Here is a 26790-nt window from a genome sequence, read left to right as displayed (position 1 = left end):
TAGGCACCTCCAACACGCCAAGCAGGGCACTCATTCAACTGTTGTCTTTCTGCGCCAGCAACAGGGGCATGCCAGGAGAAAAACAACCCAGAAATCGATGTCCACGGGAGTCAAGTGCGGTGGCTCGGAAAAGGGCCTGGTGAGGGAGAGGACATCAAAGGGGTGTTCAAAGCCCCGTTTCAAATGAGTCCAGGATCAAAGGGAGGAGGAAACAGGTTGGAGGAATTAGAAAACTGGGCCACATATTGATTGTGTTCCATGTTCTCTGTTTCCAAGGAGGAAGAAGGCACAGTAAACTGTGCCAGGCTGGCACATTGAATCAAGGCACTGTGTATTAGCTATGCTGCCTCAAAGGGCTCTGGGTGGAACAATTTCATTTATGCTAATCTCATGAATTATATTACGAAATATTGAAGGTTATTGATAAATATAAGACATTTTTGCTCATTCATGCCAAGGTTGTTTATCAGATCTCAATTCCCTGCTATATTAAATACATTTATCCTCCAGGGAGTTTTAAATCTCCATTTTCTTAATCCTTTTAATAACTAATCTCAATAATCATAATTCACTGTTAGTGTGAATCTGTCAAATTAGAAATAAAAGCTTTAACTGATTAATCAATATGATTGATATATGAAACCACACAGTGGCCCTATAGCTCAACCCAGTGTATAATCCGATGCAACAGAGGTGAAAGCTGGAGCCGGGGCTGGTGTGCTGACCAGAGGAGGTAAAAAAGGAGGATGTGTCCCAAATGGGCCCCTATTCCCTATAAAGTGCACTATATGCTTTTGACCAGGCCCAAAAGTGGTGCACTATAAAGGGAATAGGGTGACATTTAGGACACAACAAGAATAACAAAGCAGCACTCACCCTCAGGAAGGAGTCCAGGGCCCCATTCTCCATAAACTCTGTGATAATCATGACTGGCCGACTCTTGGTGACCACGCCCTCCAGTCTGATGATATTGGGGTGGTCAAACTGGCCCATGATGCTGGCCTCAGACAAGAAGTCTCTTCTCTGCTTCTCCACGTAGCCCGCCTTCAGGGTCTTAATGGCCACGTACAGCTCCCTCTTCCCAGACGGTTTCAGGCGACCCTTATACACCTCTCCAAACTCGCCTGGAGGAAAATACATGATAAATTACATTATTACAAAGCAAACTATTAGTATGCAAGCTGATATCATGTATTTTCACTTCTTATTCTTAAGCAATAAAGCCAGAGGAAATGTGGTACATGGCCAATATACCACGGCTAAGGGCTGTTCTTATGTACGACGCAACACAGAGTGTTTTATTTTGTCATACCCATGGTATACGGTCTGATATACTATGGCTGTCAGCCAATCAGCATTCAGTCCTTATACCACGGGTATGACAAAACAGTTATTTTTACTGCTGTAATTACATTGGCAAACAGTTTATAATAGCAGTAAGGCAGCTCAGGGTTTGTGATATATGGCCAATATACCACAGCTAATGGCTGTGTCCAGGCACTCCACGTTGTGTTGTGACCAAGAACAACCCTTAGCCATGGAATATCGGCCATATGCCACAACCCCTTGGGCCTTATAGCTTAAATATAGCACATGTACAATCAAAAGTCCCCATAAAGATAAACACTGTATATGCGACAAGCACAGAGATGAAGAGAGTGTTACACTCTGGCTCCCTGTGGTACCCATTAACATAGAGCCCAGTTTCAGAGTCATAAGACAAGTTCCAACATGTCAGACACCAGTCAGTGTGAGGATCGTTCTTTTGCTGAATGCACGAATATATCAAGTCAAGTAAAAAAAAAAATCCTGGCAGATAAAATCAGCATGAAATATAGATTAATGGAAAGGAGTCTAGTTAGATATTAGCAGTTTTCACTGAGATAGTGGCTAACATTGCCCTCTGTAAAGAGAGCAAGTCTGTTAAGTGGAAAGGGTTCTTTCTCTCTAAAAGCAAAACAAATCAGATGGAAAGAGTGGTTTTCAGAAACAGAATATCTGAGGTAAGACCAAATGTTTCCGACAGTTCCTTCATCCAACACCCAGATACAGGTAGAGGGGAAGTGGAAAAGAGAATTATAGATTCACAGCTTTCACTGCAGCAGAGGCAGAGAGATTCTCCCCCATGTTACTGAATGTTAGGTTTCCCTTCTTCCCAGTCACCTGCACCAATGACCTCCTCAATCTTCACACAGGATACGTCTATCTCTTTGGCAAATTCTCGGACGGCTTCGTTGGGGTCCTCGTAGGTGAAGGGATCGATGTAGATCTTCATCGCTGGCGAGCCAGAGAAGTGGGTGGGGCATGCCATGGGGGAGGGACAGCTGGACATGTCCGGTCTCAGAGAATGTTCTGGAACAGAGGACAGAAGGAGTAGAGGTTTGGATGAGCTCGGGGAAACAAACAGATGTATCATCAGTAGTGTTGCAAAGGGAGGGTATAGTACTAGAGACGTTCTAAGTTTGCCAGTAAACTACCAGAATGTTGGTCACTTTAGAGGATTGTATGGCCCTTTTGGGTACTTAAGATTATCACAAGTGTCTGTAATTATCTCCGGCCCTCTATGTGACCTTATCACATGTAAAATATATAAAATAATCACATAAGATTATTTTTAAATAAAAAATTGACTGACAAAGCTGTAAAACCTTATTCTAAATTAGGGCTGTCAAACGATTAAAATAATTAATTTTGTTAATGGCATTAGCTAATCTCGATTAATTGCAATTTTAGATTTTGCTCAAATTTGGATGTAAATAGAAAATAAAATCCATTAGAAAAGCAGTGCATTGAGTTATGGGTATATTATGTTAAGATTCTAAGGGAAAGAAACACAAAATCTGTATCAGAATGTTTTTAACAGCATTTTCATCATAAACACAAAAGTCACTGTAACATAAAGCTAAATCACATTCAAATCCAATCCTATTTGTCACATGCTTCCTAAACAACAGGTGTAGACTATCAGAGAAATGTTTACTTATTGGCCCTTCCCAGCAATGCAGAGAGAAAATTTTGAATAATTACAGAAAAATAATAAGACGAGGAATAAATACACAATGAGTAACAATAACTCATTAGTACTGGTACCCTGTGTTATTAACAATAACACAGGATACCAGTACTGAGTCGATGTGCAGGGGTATGAAGTACTGTAATTGAGGTAGATATGTACATATTGGTAGGGGTAAAGTGACTAGGCAACAGGATAGATAATAAACAGTAGCAGCAGCATATGTGAGGAGTCAAAAGAGTGCAAAAAGGGTCCATGCAGATAGTCTGGGTAGCTACTTGAACAAAAATATAACCACAACATGTAAAGTGTTGGTCCTATTATTCACGAGCTGAAATAAAAGATCCCACAAATGTTCCATATGTGCAAAAAAACGTATTTCTGTCAGCTTTTGTGCACAATTTTGTTTATATGCATTTCTCCTTTGCCAAGATAATCCACCATCACTCTAAAATGTGCAGTTTTATCACACAACACGTTTGTCACACAATCGTTTGAGAACAGCCACCCGGACATCTGATGAAACTGCGGGTTTGCACAACTGGAGAATTTGTCTACAAACTGTCAGAAACCGTTTCAAGGAAGCTCATCTGCATGCTCGTCATCCTCATCAGGGTCTTGACCTGACTGCAGTTCGGCATAGTAACCGACTTCAGTGGGCAAATGCTTACCTTCAATGGCCACTGACATGCTGAAGTGTGCTCTTCATGGATGAATCCTGGTTTCAACTGTACCGGGCAGATGGCAGACAGCGTAGTGTGGGCGAGCAGTTTGCTGATGTCAAGGTTTTGAAGAGTGCATCCCATGGTGGCAGTGATGTTAAGGTATCGGCAGGCATAAGCCATTGACAACGAACAGAATTCCATTTTATCTATGGCAATTTGAATGCACAGAGATACCGTGATGAGATCCTGAGGCCCATTGTTGTGCCATTCATCCGCCGCCATCCCTTCTTGTTTTAGTATGAAAATGCACAGGCCCATGTCACAAGGATCTCTACACAATTCCTGGAAGTTGAAAATATCTCAGTTCTTCTATTGCCTGTATACTCACCAGACATCTCCCATTTAGCATGTTTGGGATGCTCTGGATCGACAGCATGTTCCAGGTCCCAGGTCCCACCAGTAAAGCTCCTCCTTATCTCAGCTCACTGGTCACCATAACAACACGCACCCGTAGCACGCGCTCCAGCAGGTATATCTCACTGGTCATTCCCAAAGCCAACACCTCCTTTGGCCACCTTTCCTTCTAGTTCTCTGCTGCCAATGACTGGAACGAATTGCAAAAATGGCTGAAGTTGGAGACTTATATCTCCCTCACTAACTTTAAGCATCAGCTATCTGAGCAGCTTAGCTATCGCTGCAGCTGTACACAGCCCATCTGTAAATAGCCCATCCAACCTCATCCCTGTATTGTTTTTTATTTACTTTTTTGCACACCAGTATTTCTACTTGCACATCATCATCTGCACATCTATCAGTCCAGTGTTAATTTGCTAAATTGTAACTACTTCGCTACTATGGCCTATTTATTGCCTTACCTCCTTACTCCATTTGTACACACTGTATATAGATTTTTCTATTGTGTTATTGACTGTACCTTTGTTTATCCCACGTGTAACTGTGTTGTTGTTTGTGTCGCACTGCTTTGCTTTATCTTGGCCAGGTCACAGTTGTAAATGAGAACTTGTTCTCAACTGGCCTACTTGGTTAAATAAAGGTGAAATAAAATTTCAAAAATAAAAAATATATGGTGTTCACACCAGATACTGACTGGTTTTCTGATCCACGTCCCTACCATTTTTTTAAAAGATATCTGTGACCATCAGATGCATATCTGTATTCCCAGTCATGTGAAATCCATAGATTGGGGCCTAATTTATTTATTTCAAATTGACTGATTTCCTTATATGTGACCCGATTCAGGTATGTCGTAAGTCACAACTTCCCAGGATAGCCGTTTGAACGTAAAAAAAATAAAAATTGGGAAGAAATGCCTTCCCGAACATGTGAACTTTCATGTGCCTTAATAACAAACCTTTTAAATTATGAACCTTGTTGGTTAAGCCACAGAAAATGATTGACTGAGATAATGAGTGGGCTGGGCATGCCGAGAGAAGTGTTTGGATTGTTCTGCCATATAGAGGGCTTCTGTCTATTTGAGCTCGTCAGCCTGTGTTGGTAATCCTGTCGAACACCGCTTTAAAAAAATGTTTTATTGTGTATTGGAGCTGCATAAGTGTTGCTCTTCACTTTCTGGAGGATTAAGTTAGCTATATGTCTTAAGCTAAATTGCACTGTTAGCTAGCCAGCTAACGTTAGCCAGCTGGCTCCCTAGCTGACGTTATTATTCATTTCCCAGAGCCCTTTGCAATTCTAGTTAGAGCCTAATGTTAGCTAGCTAACATTGAACCAGGCTGTTTATCTCCCAGCACTGTGGCATTGTTGGCACTCTTCAATGTTGTTTAACTAGCTAACATTAGCTGGCTGGCTCATTAGCTAACGTTAAGTGACGTGTGTACAACATCCGTTGAATATGGCCGGTGTCAGTAAATGTCTGCAAAAAAGTGTAATGAAATTGTTGCCAGCAGAGCTGGTTAGGCTGTTTTCATGTAAACAAACAAATCATCGGCCAGAGTGTCAAGTGTGCGCTCAGAGATCGAAACAAGATGGGTGGGGCTAAAGCTTAAGAGGGTGTGAACGATGCTGAATGGGTGTAGACAAAGAAGAGCTCTCCACTAGATACCAAATCAGTCAAAGGGCATTTTCTTAAAAGTGAGTTTACAAGTTGATCAACACTCAAAGCAGAATTAATTTCCCATTGTTCCTCAAATGCAGTGTTTGGTATACCATTTTGTAGCTCTGAGTCTCTACTTTTATCCAATATCAAAAACACAATTTCAAATGTAGCTACATAAGACCAAATCCAGGTGGTGAATCACATATGAACTGTAACTCTTATCTTTGAAATGATTGCATGTTGCATTTTTGTTCAGTGTATTTATCAATCTTACAGCTTGGAGGTAGAAACTGTTCAGGGTCCTGGTGCTCTCAATTTTTGTTTTTGTTTTTTTACCTTTATTTAACTAGGCAAGTCAGTTAAGAGCAAATTCTTATTTACAATGACGGCCTACACCAGCCAAACCCAGACGACACAGGGCCATTTGTGCACCGCCTCATGGGACTCCCAATCACGGCCGGTTGTGATACAGCCTGGATTCAAACCAGGGTGTCGGTAGTGACGCCTCTAGCACTGAGATGCAGTGCCTTAAACCGCTGTGCCACTTGGGAGCTGGTGCAGTTGTATAACTTTTTGAGGATCTGAGGGCCCATCTGAGGGCCCAGAGGGCCGTATTTTCAGCTTCCTGACTGGGAAGAAGCATTGTCATTCCCTCTTCACGACTGTGTTGGTGTGTGTGGAACATGATAATTCCTTAGGGATGTGGACACAGAGGAACTTGAAGCTCAACAAGACAGACAATAAACAGCAACAGCAGCATATATGATGAGTCAAAAGAGTTCATGCAAAAAGGGTCAATGCAGATAGTCCGGGTAGCTATTGGATAACTATTGAAAGAGATGAGTGGGGCTAAGTCTTAAGAGGATTGAACGATGCTGAATAGGTGTAGACAAAGAAGAGCTCTCCAGTAGGTGTACAAAAACATTCAAGGGCCATTTTCTCAAAAGTGGGGTTAAAAGTTTATCAACTTTCACAGCAGAAATACTTGTTCCTCAACAGCAGTGCCATTTTGTAGCTCTGAGTCAAGGCTGTCAGTCACAAATATAATGGTTAAGTGTTCAATGTTGTAATTTCACTTCTGAGTTTTTCCACTTTACTAGTGAAATAGTCATTGCAATATCGAAAGGTTGTGTTATAAATTACTTCAATGAACGATGGAGATTAATTGGGTTTTCTGCCCATTTAAGGTACTCCAAAGACTTTTTCCACTTTTTGATGTCATAAATGTTGGTTTGGTAATATAGTTTCTTCTTATTTCTGTTAAGTTTAGTCACAAAATGTCTCAGTTTAAAGTATGTCAACCAATCAGCTGAGCAGCCTGGTTTGTTTGCCACCTCTTTTGCATCATTTCTTTGAATCATAACATTTTTAAATTAATCATCAATCCAAGGGGCTCTAACAGTTCTCACAGTTATTTTTTTAACAGGTGCATACTTGTCAACAATTGGCAGGAATATTTTGACTAATACTTCCAGTGCTGCATCTGGATTAACTTCCTCATACACATCAGACCAACATACCTTTTTTTACATCTTCAACAAAAGAGTCCTGAGTAAAGATTTTGTACGATCTCTTATAAATTACTTTAGGCCCAACCTTTGGCTCTTTGGCTTCCTTGTAATTACCACAATGTTATGGTCACTACAGCCAATGGGAACTGATATTGCTTTCGGAGCAAAGCTCTGAAGAATTAGTGGAGATATGATCAAAAGTGTATGTCACAGATCCAACACTATTGGTATGCACTCTAGTTGGTTGAGTGAGATCCTGGGTCATATCACAGGATTTTAGTCACAGTTAGAAGCTTCCTCTTGAGAGGACAGCTAGTTGCTAAACAGTCAATGTTCAGGTCACCCAGAAAATAAACCTCTCTGTTAACATCACACATGGTATCAAGTATTGCACACATACAGCATTATCCAAATACTGACTGTTAGCACTTGGTGGCCTATAGCAGCACACCAAAAGAATAAGCTTTAGATGAGGCAGGTGAACTTGCAACCCCAACACTTCAACAACATTTGATATGAGATCCTCTCTAAGATTTACAGGAATATGTCTCTAAAAAATGTACAGCAACATCTCCCCCATAGGCATCCCTGTCTTCTCTGGAGATGTTATATCATTATATTTCTACTGCTGTATTACCAAAGGAATTATCTCAGTAAGTTTCAGAGATGGCCAGCATATGAATGTTATCCGATGTTAGCAAGTTAGTTAATTTATGAGCCTTATTTCTAAGGCTACATACTACATACTTTAGTATGGGCTATTCTTATCCCTTTCCTGGGTAGCTTAACGGAGATAGACATAATTTGGAAATAATAAATAAGTAAAATAAAAGTCAGTCAGTAGTCAGTCAATCTAATAGTCAGTCAATCAGGCACTTGTGAGTGTCAGTTGTTGTGTGTGCATGTGTGTGATGTTGGGTTGAAGCTACTATCCCAGAAGCTTGGTTCGCTCACTCTTCTCAGGCTTTTGGGAGGGAGGGTGGACAATGAGCTTGTCGAAGCAGATGTAAGCAATGTCCCCACGCTCTCTAGCAGCTTTCATAGCTGAGATAAGTTCTTTCCACCTCTGACGCACAGGTTCTAAGAAGTCCTCATTGAGGAAGATGTTGGTTCCTCTCAAGTTCTTGGCTCTCTCCAGATCTTGTCCTTGAAGCTTAGGAACTTGACCACTATCAGCCTGAGTCTGTAACCTGGGCTGGTTATAGGTTTTCCAGACATGTGGGTGCGCTCCGCCTCAATCTTCCTATGATCCGTTTGCAGCTTTTCAGTGATAATCTTTCTCACTTTCTCCTCAGACTCCATCCAGGTCTCATGTGGAGACTCTGATATCCCATCCACAACAATGTTATTCCTCCTAGATTGTCCCTCTAGACAGTCTGTTTTTCCAGTCATCTGTGATAATGATTCACAGACAGTGCTGATGTCATCTTGTGTGGACATAGTTTGTTGTCATCTTGCTGCAAGTCTCTTTCAGAACATCCACATCTCCCTGGAAGAATTGTAAACTGTTCTTAAGTTCTTGGACTTCTCTGGTTAGATTGTCGATTCTTTTGTTAGTTGTGTTCACCAGTATTTGGACAAAGCTCTCAAAGCTATTTACCTGATGCTGTAACAATTGCTTATAGACATCAAATCAAAGCAAAAACACATTTTATTGGTCGCGTACACATATTTGCTGATCTTTGCAAATTTGCAGGTGCAGCGAAATGCTTTTGTTTCTAGCTCCAACAGTCCATTAAAACCTAGTAATAATAAAACAATTTAAAAAATACACATCATTTAAATATACAGTTGAAGTCGGAAGTTTACATACACCTTAGCCAAATACATTTAAACTCAATTTTCACAATTCCTGACGTTTAATCCTAATAAAATTCCCTGTCTTAGGTCAGTTAGGATCACCATTTTATGTTAAGAATTTGAAATGTGAGAATAATAGTAGAGAGAATGATTTATTTCAGCTTTTATTTATTTCATCACATTCCCAATGGGTCAAACGTTTACATACACTCAATTTGTATTTGGTTGCATTGCCTATAAATTGTTTAACTTGGGTCAAACGTTTCAGGTAGCCTTCCACAAGCTTCCCACATGTAGTTGGGTGAATTTTGGCCCATTCCACATGACAGAGCTGGTGTAACTGAGTCAGGTTTGTAGGCCTCCTTGCTCGCACACGCTTTTTCAGTTATGCCCAAAAATGTTCTATAGGATTGAGGTCAAGGCTTTGTGATGGCCACTCCAATACCTTGACTTTGTTGTCCTTAAGCCATTTTGCCACAACTTTGGAAGTATGCTTGGGGTCATTGTCCATGTGGACGACCCATTTGTGACCAAGCTTTAACTTCCTGACTGATGTCTTGTGATGTTGCTTCAATATATCCACAGAATTTTCCTCCTTCATGATGCCATCTATTTTGTGAAGTGCACCAGTCTCTCCTGCAGCAAAGCACCCCCACAACATGATGCTGCCACGCCCGTGCTTCACGGTTGGGATGGTGTTCTTCGGCTTACAAGCCCCCCCTTTTCCTCCAAATATGATGATGGTTATTATGGCCAAACAGTTCTATTTTTGTTTCATCAGACCAGAGAACATTTCTCCAAAAAGTACGATCTTTGTCCCCATGTGCAGTTGCAAACCGTAGTCTGGCTTTTTTATTGCGGTTTTAGAGCAGTGGCTTCTTCCTTGCTGAGCGGCCTTTCAGGTTATGTCGATATAGGACTCGTTTTACTGTGGATATAGATACTTTTGTGCCTGTTTCCTCCAGCATCTTCACAAGGTCTTTTGCTGTTGTTCTGGGATTGATTTGCACTTTTCGCACCAAAGTACATTCATCTCTAGGAGATGTCTCCTTCCTGAGCGGTATGACAGCTGCGTCCCATGGTGTTTATATTTGCGTACTATTGTTTGTACAGATGAACTTGGTACCTTCAGGCATTTGGAAATTGCTCCCAAGGATGAACCAGATGATTTTTTTTTTCTGAGTTCTTGGCTGATTACTTTTGATTTTCCCATGATGTCAAGCAAAGAGGCACTGAGTTTGAAGGTAGGCCTTGAAATACATCCACAGGTACACCTCCAATTGATTCAAAGGATGTCTATTAGCCTATCAGAAGCTTCTAAAGCCATGACATAATTTTCTGGAATTTTCCAAGCTGTTTAAAGGCACAGTCAACTTCTGACCCACTGAAATTGTGATACAGTGAATTATAAGTGAAATAATCTGTCTGTAAACATCCCAACCGACTTGCCAAAACTATAGTTTGTTAACAAGAAATTTGTGGAGTGGTTGAAAACGAGTTTTAATGACTCCAACCTAAGTGTATGTAAACTTCCAACTTCAACTGTATATATTTTTTAAATAAATAAATATTAAAACGACCAATGTCAGAGACCGGAATAAAAAATAAATGCATATAATGTATAGAAATATACATATAAGGGTGTGTAAATACAGTATGGAGAGTATATGACTAGAAAATATGTGTACAGCAGTAGTGAGATAGGATGAACCATAACTAGAATAGCTGTCACGTCCTGACCATAGAGAGCCCTTACTTTCTATGGTAGAGTAGGTCAGGGCGTGACTGGTTTTCTAGTTATTATTTTCTATATGGGGTTCTAGTTTAGTTTTTCTATGTTGGTGTTTGGTATGATTCCCAATTAGAGGCAGCTGGCTATCGTCGTTGGGGATCATATTTAAGTAGCATTTTTCCACCTGTGTTTTATGGGATATTGTTTTGAGTTAGTGTATGTTCCACCTCTTAGTTACGGTTCGTTGTTTGTTTCATTCTTTCTTTGTTGTTTTGTGCATTTCTAATAAATAATATGTGGAAACCATATCGCGCTGCAGCATGGTCCGATAATTATTCCAGTGAACGTGACAATAGCTGTTAGTAGATGACAATATAGATGAAAACTATAGACTTCCTTAACATTAGAGATCGCGCACCAGCTATTAACAAAGAGACACACCCCTCCCGTCTTCATCTTCCCCGAGGCTGCCGATCGGTCTTAACGATGCATGGACAAATCAGCAAGATGGATAATATATGTCCTTTTTCAGCCACAACTCTGAGAAACATACAAAATTACAGTTCTTCGGGTCCCGTTAATAGGATACTCTCGAAAAGGGATCGTTTTTTTCTCGTTCGCTAATAGAATGGAGGGTAGAGGCCGTTTATTTGTACACCAACCTCATCAGGTTGCCAGCTCTTTTGCCTCTCTTGCGCCGTCGCTTCCTCTTTTGAGTCTCGCTAATTAGGGCCTGGTCTGGAGTAAGCAGAACGTCCAGAGTTGCTGACTTGTTGAAGTAGATGGCAGTGCCATCTTTTGTCTAAACATTGCTCCCAATGTTATGTTTAAGTAGGCCTACTCACTCTAATCAATATTCTTGAAGTTGAACACTTGCACTCACACACACAAGTACTGTTAAAGCTTCAGATATTGTACATTTGTGTTCTCCCATTTTTTTGATTGGAGGTTTGACTACAGTGCATTCGGAAAGTATTCGGACCCCTTGACTTTTTCCACATTTTGTTACAGCCTTATTCTAAAATGGATTACATTGTGCCACGTGTGCTCCCTCTCCGGCCTCTAGGTCACCAGGATGCTCGTTATAGTGCATACCTCTCACCATCGTTACGCACACCTGCGAGTCATCAGACTCACCTGGACTCCATCACTTCCCTGATTATCTTCACTATATATGTCACTCCCTTTGGTTCCTTCCCCAGGCGTTATTGTTTCTGTTTCAGTTTCTTGTAAGTGTGTTGTTTGTGTTTCCTGTTTTGTATTATGTTTCTTTTATTAAATGTACTCACTCCCTGAACTTGTTTCCCGATTTCCAGCGCACGTGTTAAACGTTGTTATTTTCCCTCATCAATCTACACACAATACCCCATAATGACAAAGTAAAAAAAAACTTTTTAGAAATGTTACCAAATTTATAAAAAAACTACTGAAATATTACATTTACATAAGTGTTCAGAGCCTTTACTCTGTACTTTGTTGAAGAACCTTTGGCAGCGATTACAGCCTCGAGACTTCTTGGGTATGACACTATCTTCTCTGCCGATCCTCTCAAGCTCTGTCAGGTTGGTTGGGGGCTGTTTCTGCTGGGTTCAAGTCTGGGCTCTGGCTGGGCCACTCAAGGACATTCAGAGACTTGCCCCAAAGCCACTCCTGCGTTGTCTTGGTTGTGTGATTAGGGTTGTTGTCCTGTTGGAAGGTAAACCTTCACCCTAGTCTGAGGTCCTGAGCAACCTGGAGCAGGTTTTCATCAAGGATCTCTCTGTACTTTGCTCTGTTCATCTATTCCTCGACCCTGACTAGTCTCCCAGTCCCTGCCACTGAAAAACATTCCCACAGCATGATGATGCCACCACCATGCTCCATCGTAGGGATGGTGCCAGGTTTCCTTCAGATGTGACGCTTGGCATTCATCAGACCAGAGAATCTTGTTTTTCATAGTCTGAGAGTCCTTTAGCTGCCTTTTGGCAAACTCCAAGCGAGCTGTCATGTGCCTTTTACTGAGTGGCTTCCGTCTGGCCACTTTACAATAAAAGCCTGACTGGTTGAGTGCTGCAGAGATGGTTGTCCTTCTGGAAGGTTCTCCCATTTCCACAGAGGAACTCTGGAGCTCTGTCAGAGTGACCATCGGGTTCTTGGTCACCTCCCTGATTAATGCTCTTCTCCCCCGATTGCTCAGTTTGACCAGGCAGCCAGCTCTAGGAAGAGTCTTGGTGGTTCCAAACTTCTTCCATTTCATAATGATGGAGTGGCGCAGGGGTCTAAGGCATTGCATCGCAGTGGTAGCTGTGCCAATTGAGATTCTGGGTTTGAGTTCAGGCTCCGTCGCAGCTGGTTTCCACCGGGAGACCCGTGGGGCGGTGCACAATTGGCCCAGCGTCGTCCAGGTTAGGGGAGGGTTTGGCCGGCAGGGATGTCCTTCTTCCATCGCGCACCTGTGACGGGCTGCTGACACAGTCGCCAGGTGCACAGTGTTACCTCCGACACATTGGTGCGGCTGGCTTCCGGGTTAAGTGGGCATTGTGTTAAGAAGCAGTGCAGCCTGGTTGGGTTGTGTTTCGCAGAACTCATGGCTCTTGACCTTCGCCTCTCCCGAGTCCGTACGGGAATTGCAGCAATGAGACAAGACTATAACTACCAATTGGATACCACAAAATTGGGGAGAAAATAGGTTAAAACATTTTTTTTAAGAATGATGGAGGCCACTGTGTTTTTCTGGACCTTCAATGCTTTAGAATTGCTTTGGTACTCTTCCCCAGATCTGTGCTGAGACACAATCCTGTCTCGGAGCTCTACGGACAATTCGTTCAACCTCATAGCTTGGTTTTTGCTTTAAAATGCAATACAAAATACAAAATATTTAAGCAAATTATCCCAACCTGAGAACTACAACAGTGGAATGAATGGCTATACTGTTCTGATTAAAATCATTGTGGGAAGTTAGTTGAATCAAGAGGAATTCAGCAATGGTATTGTAAACATTATTTTGGTTTTACATTTTTTAGTGGGCATTAAGGCCACACAAAGGGGATGCAGCCAGGAAATTAAAGGCATTATCAGGTGCCTGTCAAATTGTGAATGAGAGACTGTTGAAGTGTGTATAGCCTGTGCAAAAAACAAAGAGCTCATGCCTTTCATGCAACTTTTTTCAAATCACCATTAGAGCCGCATCATGAAGCATCATGAAGCCTTAGAATGTATAAAAAATAATAAGCACATCTTGTCTGCTAATAATACATGGATTTATTATACTTTAAAAAATATGGTTCCAAAGGTCTGCATCAGTGGCTTGTAGGAAGCCAGGAGATGCTAAATGTGTTTATGTTAATTAACTGTCAATTACCGTGAGACCGGCAGCTTTTTGCTTGACAATCACCGGCTGACAACATTTCATGACCGCCACAGCCATAATCTCATCCCATTCAGTTTATATTCATTATACAGATAGGCACGCTTTATCTTGTCAGAGCATGTTGTTTGTTTACACTTAAATAAGTCTGTGCAGAAACACCTGTGCGTAAAAGGGTCCGTGCGGTGAAGAAATGGAGATGTAATTAACAGATGAAAAACTATACAGAATTATACAGATGAAGGATCTTAATTTGTGCCAGTTTGCTACAGCAAGAAAATAATCCTGCAGCAACAGGAAATGTGAATTATTATGTGGATTATAAATAACGGAAAATAATGTAGGGGTTGATACATTTTACTTTACGGCAAATCAAGTCTAAAATGTTTAATTGTAAATGACTAACTTTAGAAGTCTTTTTAAACCTTAAATACACTGCAAGTTTTGTCACGGCTTCCGCCGAGGTCGGTCCCTTTCCTTGTTCGGGCCGCGTTCGGCGGGAGACGTCACCGATCTTCTAGCCATCGCCAATCCACCTTTCATTTTCCATTTGTTTTGTCTTGTTTTCCCGCACACCTGGTTTGCATTCCCTCATTACTCGTCTTGCATATAACCCTCTGTTTCCCCCTCATGTCTGTGTGTGGAATTGTTATATGTAAATGTATCTGTACTCCAGGCTGTCTTGCGCGGAGTTATTTTAACCCGTGTGTGTTTAGTTTTCTGAGTACCGTGTTTTGTTCGCCTCAATAAAGTGCTCTGTTTGCTACCCATTTCTGCTCTACTGTACCTGACTTCCCTGCAGCCAGTTACGCACTCCTTTACAAGTTTGCATTTCCTGCTGTTCAGGACCATTCCCATCAACAAAAGAGTGATCAAATTAAGATCCTACTTGTTTCATTTGTGCCAACATTTCACCCTCACAACAAATACAAAGTAAACTTAAACTGGAAAATGTAGATTTATCAGCATTTTACCATTTAAGGTACTTGGTTAAATATGGATCTGTCAGAGTTCTACCTCTTTCCACATGTATTCTACAATACAAAATAAAATAATAATGGTACTTTTCAAAGTTAAGGACAATCAGAAGAGTTAACTTGGAACCATCTATTATGTGGCCTACTGTATGTGAGAGATCAAGGGCTTGGTTCTCAATTGAATGGGGCTCATGCTGACAAAATTGCTTTGAACCAATAGGCGACTCAGGTTTAATAGACAATTAAGTGAATCCACACACAATCAAATTAGAGGATTTACTAAGGCGCTGAGAAAAAGAGGACAAAGAGAACCAGCTCACCAGTGGTGGTCGGTGCCGTTTAAGACGAGTAAGGACGATTATTTATGACCATGGCTTTATTTCTATTACAGCATATTGGATGATCGTCATTCCTATTCCTTTCACCCAGCTCAATATAACATTGATAAGTTTAGGCTACTAGATGATATAAAAATGTTCCCTATACCCATCATGAGGTTGCTACAACCTAGCCTATGAATGAAAGTTTGCAGGTGCACAGGTCAAGAGGTGCACAGGTCGAGAGAAATTTGAGTAATCAAGGTGACAGACATTGACACGTTCAATACCGCCTTTCACATTCTTGTATAAACACATAAGCGGTCTGTGAGCAGGGAAAAAAACTTTCCAAGCCAAATCTTCATATCATACCCGCTCCACACAGCCTACCCAAAATGTATTTGTTAAAAACTGATCAACTATCGTCTTTCTTTCTCTTTGAGTCAACTACTCACCACATTTTATGCTCTGCAGTGCTAGCCAGCTGTAGCTTATGCTTCCAGCACTAGATTCATTCTTTGAGTCTTTGATTGGGTGGACAACATGTCAGTTCATGCTGCAAAATTTGCAAATTTACTGGAAACCTGGTGTTATACGGTCCAAATTGCTTTGTGGTTTGAGGAGAACACTTACATTTTGTGAAGGTGGAGATGAGTGGCCGAGACGCCGTCGGAAAAGGCGGAGATGAGTGGCCAAGTCTGAGGCGCACGTGGACAACAGTGGATGCATCAATTCTGGCTACAAGTTTAAGCCTAAAGACAATCGCATAATGTCATTACAATACATGTAGGTGTTTTGTACATGTAGGTCTTTTTCCACTCATCAAATTGCGGGTGCACATTGCACTGTTAGGGTTTGGATGCTGAAATGAATTTGTTAGTGGACGAATGTGCACGGGTAAATGATTGTTTGACAATCATTAAAATGCATAGCCGGCATGTCCATAAGGCTAGGGGAAGCTAAGCTTTCCCAAAAGTAAATTGAATTAAATTGCCAAATTATATAGCTTAATTAGCTTACTCCTGTCTATACAGAAATAGCCTACATAAAATCATTTAAAATAGGCTACTACACCAGAAAGCATGATTTGGTCACAGATGATCATTAGCTTCATTCAAAAAATCTGTGTATTGTTTTAGTTGCAAACACCAAATATATGTTGTGACTTCAGTGAAAAGCAGAGACACACAGCCACGCATATCACTATATTTAAAAATACAATCAGGGAAAAACTGTTTGGAAAGCTAATGGCTATTGCTGTAAAGAGATGACAATGAAAAGACTCCAATCTGTCTTTTAGTTATCAAAATTCTTAACTTAATTGAGTGAACAGTAGCCTATCTTATCGGCACCAGCGGAGAACATCGGCCATATCCCCAGTTTGTGTGCATATTCACTGTCATTGGGTCATTGCCACTTTGGTTTGTTTTTGGACAATCATTTCCTCCTCTAGGTTAGATCGACGTCATATTGTATTTGTGTCTCCCCTTTTCGTTGGCCATTTATATGGACCAGACAACATCGTTTTTATTGATCTGTTTGTCAGTGTCATCAGGGTAGGCTACCCTGTAATTGTATACAAAAATATTGTATAACATGTTTTTGTGCGTGCACTTGAGTGTCCTGTGCTAGTAAGAAATGAAATCTACTTTCACCCCTGATTATATGAAGCTCTACCTGCACACGGTCCAAATATTTTCACGCCACATGTGCAGAATCTATTTAAATAGCAAACAGTTAAATAGGTCACACTTTATCTGTATAGTCTTGTATCTACAGATGGTCATACTATTGTATATTTTATTTTATTATTTTTATGGATGGAGGAGAGAAATAATAGATGCATTTCTAAACACTTTCCACAACTGATCTGAGTGCTTAGAAGGTCTATGAAACAGAATGACAGTTTAATGCTGTTAATCCCAATACAGAGCAAGAAGGAGACGGAGAGGAGATGTCAGAGGGAGGACAAAATCGCCATGACATCTTGTTTTTACTCTTGCTCCCTTGACAAACAAGGAAGACGAATGAAACCAATCATTTTGTGATTCAGGAATACCCGATTAGGAAAAAGGATGTCCTGATATAAAATAGATGGTTTAATTATAACCTGTCATTTGACTGTAAGCACAGGGCTGTTGGCTACATAGGATCGAATGTTCTTGATGGCAATGTACACCGTACTGCTCCAACAGAGAGAGAAGAGGAGTAGTTGAACAGGGCAGTAAGACTCTGGGGAAATTCACCTTTAATTAGTCCGGATACAGAATACATGGCAACAGACTGATCTGTGAAAGGTCAGGGCCGTGTAGGCACTGATTGGCAGAGTGTTATCCAATATCGATCATTTCAGCTGTAAAACGCTGAAACATGTGCATGCTTTAACCCCTGTTCCCTGACTACTGGTCTGGTTCAGAACCCACAGTATGTAGAAGAACTCACACTAACTCATCCAAATGTAAATAAAACAATACATGTTGAACTGACGTCTCTGCCCAGTTGGTCTGGTGGAGTCACTAGTAGGAGAGTGTGTGGTGGGAGTGAGAGGTTCAGTGAGGTGAGTGTTGTGTGTGTGTGTGTGTGTGTGGGATGGATGGATGGAATGAGAGCTGTATGCTCACCTCTGCCTGTACTGCAGTGCTGCAGTTTGTCGCTGTATATAGTCTCCTTCATGTACGCTCTCTTCCTGCAGCAAAGAATCAGCAAAAGACAGTCATGTAACTATATTTGACAATATAACTGCACTGTATTAAAGCTAAAATCCTTAATTGAAACAACAACAAAGTTGTCATCCCGCCTCTGATTTGGTAAAAAGCTGATGGGTGGGCCTGGAGAATTGTAACTACTCTTATATTCATACACAGACCTATGGATGCAAAGACCGACATCAAAATGATAGTTTTAACCGTGTTTGTTTACATTTACATGGTTTACAAAGATTGGAGTAAAACAAGCTTCTATTTTGGGTTCTGACGGGACACGACAGTTGAATTAAGCCCATGAGGTATTTATAGGTTGTGTTCTTTAAGAGTCAATATTATTAATATATATATATCCAAAATTGGATGTATCAACTACGGATTATATCTTTAAACATTTAATTCCTGAGAGGCATACAGTAATGGTTGAACATATCCCTTGTAAACACCAGGTATGCACAGTGACTGTAGTAGTAGCATCTTCATTTGATCACTTTTGTTACTGAGAATTTTCCTGTGTGGCAGGAAATGCAGAAGAGCTTTTTTGATTTACATGAATTCACTGAAAACCTGCACTAACACATGGTTATATTAACAGTGTTGCACTTTTCATGTAGCCTACTTTTGCACAGTTAATAGCCTAACCACTGATCAAGCAGCATTGTGGACTAATATAAACATTAAAATCCTGTTGTTGCAGGATGATTTTGCTACAACAATACTGGTCAAATCAAGATCCTACATCTGTAAATGCTTGTTACCTGCTGCAGACGATGGAGATGGCCACCAAGGACACCAGGAAGACCACTCCTGCAGCCGCTGAGCCTGCAATCAGAGGCAGCTGCTCCCTTAGCTCTGATTTATACTCATCTGCACACCACACACAGACAGACAGAGAAAGCGAGAGAGAGAGTTGAGGGTGACATAACAGATAAGGGAGGGGAGAAGAGAAGAGAGGAAAGGAGAGAAGCCTTTACTAGCTCTGTGTGACTGTGGGGAATACACGGACGTGTGGGTTAGTATCTGTGCAGACAGTCTCTCAGAGTTGACACGTTGCTTCCTGACACAGCTAATCCCCTAACACACTCAATAGGAATCAGAAGAACGCCTGCTAATCTCATCACAAATGTTGTATTACGTATCAGAGGGAGACTTGAGAAGTAAACAGAAACATTCATATCTATGGATCGGATTTAAAAGTATGTGTAGCTGTTCTGTCAATTCCAACTGAAACATGCATTCTCCAGTGTTGATCAATAGTCATTCATATGTCAATGCATATTGTGTTTTGAAAGAACAGCATCGCTTTTCATATTCTGCTGATATCATATGCAGGGTTCTCCCCAAAGAATGTAAGAGTGGTGCTGTGTCACCTTGTGGACGGCTGTGCCACTATGTAAAAAATCATATATAATTAAAAGAAAAACATGTTTTAACTTTATTTGTTATCATTCGTGCTCTAGATTGCAAGAAATGGGGATTAAATATGTTAAAAAACACAAAAACCTCTGAGTTCAAAAGAGCACCGCCCCCCGAAGAGATCACTCCCATGGTCGTACTCAGCAGTACCACCTTGTTAAAAAAAAAACCTGGGGAGAATCCTGATATGGGTTATAGTTGTATAATATTTTGTGGGTGCAGAATTTGCATGAAAGTCTTATTTGTGTAAACTTTTTATTGGGTTATTGTCTCTGACCATGACCGGAAAACTTTTTGAAGATTGATGACTCGACTATTTGGGGGGAAACGGATGCTGCTGCAACCCCAAGTCTTCCGCAGGCACTGCTGCTAAACATCCCCGGTAATAAGCTACTCCACACTGTGAGCAGGCAGGGGCTCTCTGTTGGCTGTTTTCCTACACTACATTATGCAGCTGTGCCACTCACTATGGCTAACACCTCAAGTGTGCCATTTCCTAAAACAAATGGAAGTAGTCAGATGGTAGGGGTAGAAAACCCTGAACAGTAACTCACAGCCTTCTCTATCTCTTGAAACAAGTAGCCTACCTACTCTCAACTCAGAGAGCAGAGGCAGGGGATGGGTCCCCATTGTTTACGGGCTACACTGTTTGCACCCCTGGAGCTCTCCACTTATATGCCACACCCAGTGACCTTTGACCCTGCCCACCTGCATCTCATCAGGTCATCTGGGGCAGCAGGTAGCCTAGTGGTTAGAGCGTTGTACCAGTAACCGAAAGGTTAATAGATCGAATCCCCGAGCTGACAAGTTCAAAATCTGTCGTTCAGCCCCTGAACAAGGAAGTTAACCCACTGTTCCTAGGCCGTCATTGTAAATAACAATTTGTTCTTAAACTGACTTGCCTAATTAAATAAAGGTTCAATAAAAAGTCTGTCCAATGGGACCAGGACAAATCTCAGTCTTCAGCAAGCATTGGCAGAGTGAGGAGCATAAACCTCTGCCCTGCACATCAACACCTGGGCCACAACCCATGGACTATTTCTCTTGCAGCCCTAGACTCTCCCAACACACGCTAGTGTTAGGGCGTCACTGACCTATGTACTGTAAGTGCACTGTACTAGGATAGGGCACTTTATATCTGGTTGTACTGTTAGCTTGTATTTTTTTATTTTACCTTTATTTAACTAGGCAAGTTAGTTAAGAACACATTCTTATGTTCAATGACGGCCTAGGAACGGTTCAGGGGCAGAACGACAGATTTGTACCTTGTCAGCTCGGGGATTTGAACTTGCAACCTTCCAGTCACTAGTCCAACGCTCTAACCACTATGCTACCTGCCGTATGCAACTATCTGATAGCCAGTAAGATGGCCGCCGGCCATTGTTATTATTATGCAACCTAAGATGGCGGACAGTTTCAACTATATCTAAAGCGGCACCTCTATCGGAGTCCACCACCAATAGGTGGCGCTCTTTTTCAGTAGGAAACACTTTAATCCGGACGCAGGATAGTTTTGGAATATGTACTGAATGTTAAAAAGAAATCATAATATCAAGGGAATATGTGTTTTATGAAATATATTCACCATCTGCTCTGCGTCGACACATCTGTATTGCAGTAATACCCAGTTAGCAGGGAAATGTTTGAATTTACTACTATATTCAACCTCCCACACCAAGTCCACAGACACAAAGACCCACATGGCATGATTGTGTCACCCATGCACACACACACACACACACACACACACACACACACACACACACACACACACACACACACACACACACACACACACACACACGCACACACAAACACACAGAACCTACCATCTGTCAGGGTTTGGAAGAACTGCTTGCTGCTGTATTTGCCGAAGCCTGCCACCGTCCTGGCACGGACCTGTACCATGTACATGATGCCTGGCCTCAGGCCCTCCACACGGGCAGTGTTGGTCTGGCTGCGCACCATGGTCGAATTCAACTCAGTGTGGTCCTGTAACAGACAGGGAGATATGGAAAAAGAGGAGAACGAGATAGATAATTACATTTGCTCATCACACAGGCCCTGAAGCCTTCAGGCGGTGGAGTGAAGTAACACACCTCAAGTCAACCCATTATCCCATTTCAGACAGTACATAATAACCTGTGGACTTAGAAAACAACATTTCCTTGGTCCCTTTTCCTCTTTAAGTTTATAATGTATCGTGGATTTCCACATCGGCCTCCACTGTTGCACTCTTTATATAGCCATAGAGGGGCTTGGATTAGGCCAATGGGAATTAGGCTTTTCACATACACAAAGTATGTCATTTTTTAAATATTTTAATTGGGCCACATAAAACCAGAAATAGGGACAAGGATCAATACGTGGGAGGTGTTGAGAGGGAAAAAAAGAGTTCCAAACAACATCCCCACATTAGATTTTTCCTCTATCATGCTGCAGAATATTGGTAACTGATCCTGGTTTTAGAATCCATGCATAGAGCTATTCATCATCAACCATCACCTGGAGTTAACACACACTTATCTCCTTTCAGATCACTGGCTCATCTCAGCCCACCTTTTCACTGGCATTGTGTGTGCTCAGAGAGCGCATGGCATTTGCTTTTTCTTTCTCTGTTTGCTTTCATCTCTCTCTGTCTGTCTATCTCCACAGACTCTTCCCTCGGTGGAGGGGATGAGAGCAAACAGGCGCAGGAGGTGGTGGAAAAACACTGAGACGTGTTCAGGTTAGCCTACGACCAGAATGAAGGGATATAGGAAAAAGAGCTTGTGTGAGATTTGGAGAGCATACATCTCTTTGTGTACTGTACACAAAGAGTGAGTGTATATACCACCGGCGGCTGGTGGCACCTTAATTGGGGAGGAAGGGCTCGAATGGAATAAATGGAATGGTATCAAACACATGCTTTCCATGTGGTTAATACCATTTCATCTACTCCATTGTAGCCATTACTAGGAGCTGTCCTCTCCTCAGCAGCCTCCTGTGGTATGTACATTCTTCTCTCTAACCTTTATTTAACCGGGAAGGGCTCATTGAGATTTGAAATCTCTTTTTCAAGAGTGTCCTGGCCAAGATAGGCAGCACCAAGTCATTGCACAATTACAGAGAGACAACTTGAAAAACTACAAGCAATCTAGTAAACACCATAGAATTCTCAAGAGTATAACCAAATCATAAAACAGCTAATTAAAAAAACATGTTCAGTGTTTAGCATGTGTTTAGTAAGTGTTTAGTGAGAATGTGACTTGGTATTTGTATTTCAGGCTAGGTCTGCTGGTGTACATAAAAACTTGACACATTTTGCCTGCTACTTTCAGTATCTATTCCATAGTGGTACTTGATAACAGGAAAAGTGTGTGCATACACAGCAGAAACACAAACACAGCCGACCCACAGAGACACAGCCAGGAAGGGAGAGCTCTCCTCAGCTAATGGAGGCTCTGACCTTTCTCTATCAGAAGATAAACACTGAGCCGAAATGAGATGCAACTGAAACCCTGAAAGATAGCTGCTCCTTACAGATGTAGGATCATAATTTCATTACTCTATTGTTGCTGAGAATTTATCTGCACTCCAGGAAGTGCAAACTTGTAGTGTATTTAAGGTTTTAAAAGGCTTTTAAAGTTTGACATTTCCACTTTAAAATGTCAGACTTGATTTACCCTAACGGACAATCTATCAACTCCTTCAAAAAAAATTCCATTAATTATAATCCACATAACAATTTACATTCCCTGTTGCTGCAGGAGTATTTTCCTGCTGTAGCAAACTGGCTTAAATTAAGATCCTACATCTGTACACTCTTAGAAAAAAATATGCTATCTAGAACCTAAAAGGGTTCTTCGGCTATCCCCAATAGGAAAACCTTTTGAAGAACCATTTTTGGTTCCAGGTAGAACCCTTTTGGTTTTGAACCCAAAAAGGTTCTACCTGAAACCAAAAGGTTATCCTATGCGGACAGCCGAATAACTCTTTTGGAACTCATTTTTCTAAGAGTATAGCAATGCACTGCCTAAATGACAAGGTCCAGTGCAGAATTAGATACAGGGGACTTTGAATAATGCCTGGCTTTCCTTAAATGCCCAAGGCCACTTATCTCTCTTCCCCAGAAATGCCTGATTGCACCACCCTCCCAATCCCATCCCTCTGAAGCTCCAACCCACCCTACCCTTGGCCTTATCCTCGCCTGGACTGGCCTCTTTAAATATTTGGGAGGGGTGGAGAGACTCCCAGAGCTGCGGAGGTGGACTGTGAACTGAACTCTCAACAGCCTTGCAGTGTTCAGCCTTGCAGTATTCAGCCCTGCAGTGTTCTGTGGCACTTCAGTCAAAGCCGACGGATGAATATGCCTTGTTGCCTTGCCATTTCACTTTCAATAGCAGAATGCACCTTGCCTTCACGTCAATATTCTCACCGCTTATCATCACACCAGCTTTGATGCTCAGCAAGAAGGCCAAGATGGCATCCACTACCTCAACACAGGCTAGAAAGGGAATTATCCTCACACAGGCAGAGAATGTGGAATGGAGTTTGTACTGGAGCATTACTTGAGGTAGGACTCTTCTCCTACATAATGGGATATTGTGACAGGGAGTGCTGACATTATCAGTGTGCTGTCCCATTGGGAAACCAACCGCTTCTTCATTGTCTGCACAGTCTAAAAAGAGCAAGAAAAGGAATAAGAGGAAGAGAAGAGAGAAAAAAAACCTTTGGTAGAATAGAGATGACCTTATCTCTGCTTTCACTGGTCAATCGTTGCAATCCAGGCCCGATCCCCAATCTAAACCACCCCCAAGGCTCCAGACATTCTATGGCGATTGCAGCTGGGCGACTGGCATTTAAAACACAGAAACACTGGACGGGGGGTGGTGAAATTAGGAAGGGAATGGCAGGACAGGACTCAACATGTTACTCTGGCCCTCCATACACAATTATCTATTTCACCAGGTATGATCCCTATTCCAGGGCTGTTGTTTTTTAGTGAAAACATCAAAGATGTCTAATACTCCACACAGCATCATGCGAGCTAGAGTGGGCGTCTTCAATGACTTCATGGGATCAAAACTTAAAAGGCTTCACTTTTAGTTGTGACCCATTTTCCTTTTGCCCAGACAGAGGTGAATAAAGCTATCATATTAGGCAAGTAGATCAAAGAGAATGGAAGTACAACAAAGCGTTCAGACCAGTATCCATGCAATTTGATCCAGGATTCTCTCCATTCTTCTCTGTGGGGGAGTCTAACCTGGTCCTGGGGTAATAGCAGAATTCATTATTCTCCTTCCAAGCCAGGAACCCCTGAATCCCAGCGTGACGTGTGTGGAGCCATCTTTCTGAGGGTTTCAGTGAAACCAGCAGGAGTTTCAGGTTCTCTCTTCATCTCTACTTTGCAATATGACTGCGGTCCAGGCAAATATCCCTATTCATATCTTGACGATATTACTATTTTATCCCTGAGGAAATTATTGTGTTCAGCACTGTGTTGTGTCTTTGGAAACACTGTGGGAGTCTTGAAATGAAACCACCTCATCCTAAACCCGTGATTTTCACTGTCTTCTGCTATGATGAAAAACGGGTGTGTCTCTATACTGAAATATTACTACTGTCTCAGGACAGAAGAGAAATACAGAAACTGCCAAAGCTCGAGATAGCTTAGTGGATGGGGAGAGACACACATTTATTTTTTCAACTAGGCAAGTCAGTCAAGATCAAATTCTTATTTTCAATGATCGCCTAGGAACAGTGCCTTGTTCAGGGGCAGAACAACAGATTTTTACCTTGTCAGCTCAGGGATTTGATCTTGCAACCTTTCAGTTACTAATCCAACATTCTATCCACTAGACTACCTTCCACCCCACAGACAAAGGCAGACAGATGAAAACATTTGTGGTCCTGTCCATTAAAAGTAACAATGCTAAAATTGTTAGTTACTTTGAAGCAACTTAGCCGGTTTAAATAGGCCAGCTAGAGTGTTGCTAGCCTCCCTCTTCTCATGCTGTCAGAACTGGACACAAAGTGCTTATTAATAACAGCCTCTCACAGAATCCCAAGACAACAACGAAGTCATCAGAGGACATAGAGGGTTTTGACCAAACTCTCTGAAAGAGCACATTTGACAGTTATGCTGGATGATAGACAATATTACAGTAACTGCAGGCTTTATGGGTGGACAGGACTGTAAACACAGTCTTTTCAATAAAAACCACCCTATCCATGAACTCCATAGGTATGACCATACTATTTCAGAGAGGAAAAGAAGAGAGCCAGAGAAGGATACTGACAGAAGACTGTAGAGGTGCAGCAGGTACAGAGGGAAAATGAAAAGGGAATGGACACAACAATGGAGAAGCACACTGTAAAACAGAGAGAGAGAAAGACCAAGAGGGAGTAGGGAGCTATAGAGGAAGCGGAGAGAGCCAGAGCGAGGCTTGGGCGATGGAGTTGATATAAGACCAGAGAGAGAATACAGGGCAGCCCTCTCTAAGCATAGGGGAAGCTGCATGTTTAGTACCTAATGATATAGAGCTGAGAGGCCGTGTGTGCTGCCTCTACTCAGGGGAGAATAGGCTGTGTGGAGGAGCCACGGGTTAGACAGGGCTAGCGGAAGGATCCAGCCTAAGAGAACACCTTTCACACAAATTAGGTCCAAGAACTGCAGTATCCTAGCAACCCAGTGCTCTGTGCTCATCTAAAGCAGACTCCAGTTAAACGCAATTAATGGACAATTATCAAGGTTGCTAAGGCAATCTCAGGCACACGCTTTCCAAGGCAACCGGGGGAATGACTCAAACAGGAGGGTAGAATCAAATTACACCAAACGTGTCAAGTGTAATGGAACATGAATATTGAGTCTGATGGGGAAAAGGATAAATAAAGGAATACAGTCTAATATTCCCAACAAGTTTGGTAGAACAATACCAGCCCAGAATATTCACCCATCAGAGACAACATTCTGGGTCTCTTTCCATTGAAAGTAAGGGAGATGCCCCTGGTAGACAATAATGATCTGCTCGTGTAATCTAGTTCTTATTACAAACATTGAACTTGAAAATACTATCTTACCTTCTCGTAGTACCTCAGTTCATAGTCCAGGATGATTCCATTGGGCTGCTCTGGCTGTGGCCATGACAACGTGAAGCTCTTCATGGTGGAGCTAACCTGGTGCATGATGGGAACCATGGAGGGAGCTGAGGGAACAGACAAACATGAGGTAAGGTTAACTGTCTGGATACGTCCT

The 26790-nt window shown here is 41.7% G+C and overlaps 1 protein-coding gene across 1 annotated transcript in view; it reads right to left on the bottom strand.

The window, feature by feature from the left end:
- Positions 1-26790, bottom strand: part of LOC139406598 (ephrin type-B receptor 1-like) — a 185236-nt gene that overhangs the window by 21896 nt on the left and 136550 nt on the right. Inside the window, exons 6-11 of the mRNA XM_071149361.1 lie at positions 26616-26740; positions 21383-21545; positions 18896-19004; positions 18057-18121; positions 2164-2352; positions 877-1124 (exon numbers count right to left, since the gene is read on the bottom strand). Of these exons, the coding sequence (XP_071005462.1) occupies positions 877-1124; positions 2164-2352; positions 18057-18121; positions 18896-19004; positions 21383-21545; positions 26616-26740 (899 nt within the window). The remainder of the gene's footprint in view (positions 1-876; positions 1125-2163; positions 2353-18056; positions 18122-18895; positions 19005-21382; positions 21546-26615; positions 26741-26790) is intronic.

This window comes from Oncorhynchus clarkii, chromosome 4 (assembly GCF_045791955.1).
Source record: "Oncorhynchus clarkii lewisi isolate Uvic-CL-2024 chromosome 4, UVic_Ocla_1.0, whole genome shotgun sequence".
In the NCBI taxonomy this organism is placed as follows: Eukaryota; Metazoa; Chordata; class Actinopteri; order Salmoniformes; family Salmonidae; genus Oncorhynchus; species Oncorhynchus clarkii.
Note: the sequence above shows the minus strand (reverse complement) of the source record. Positions and strands in the feature narration are given on the sequence as shown.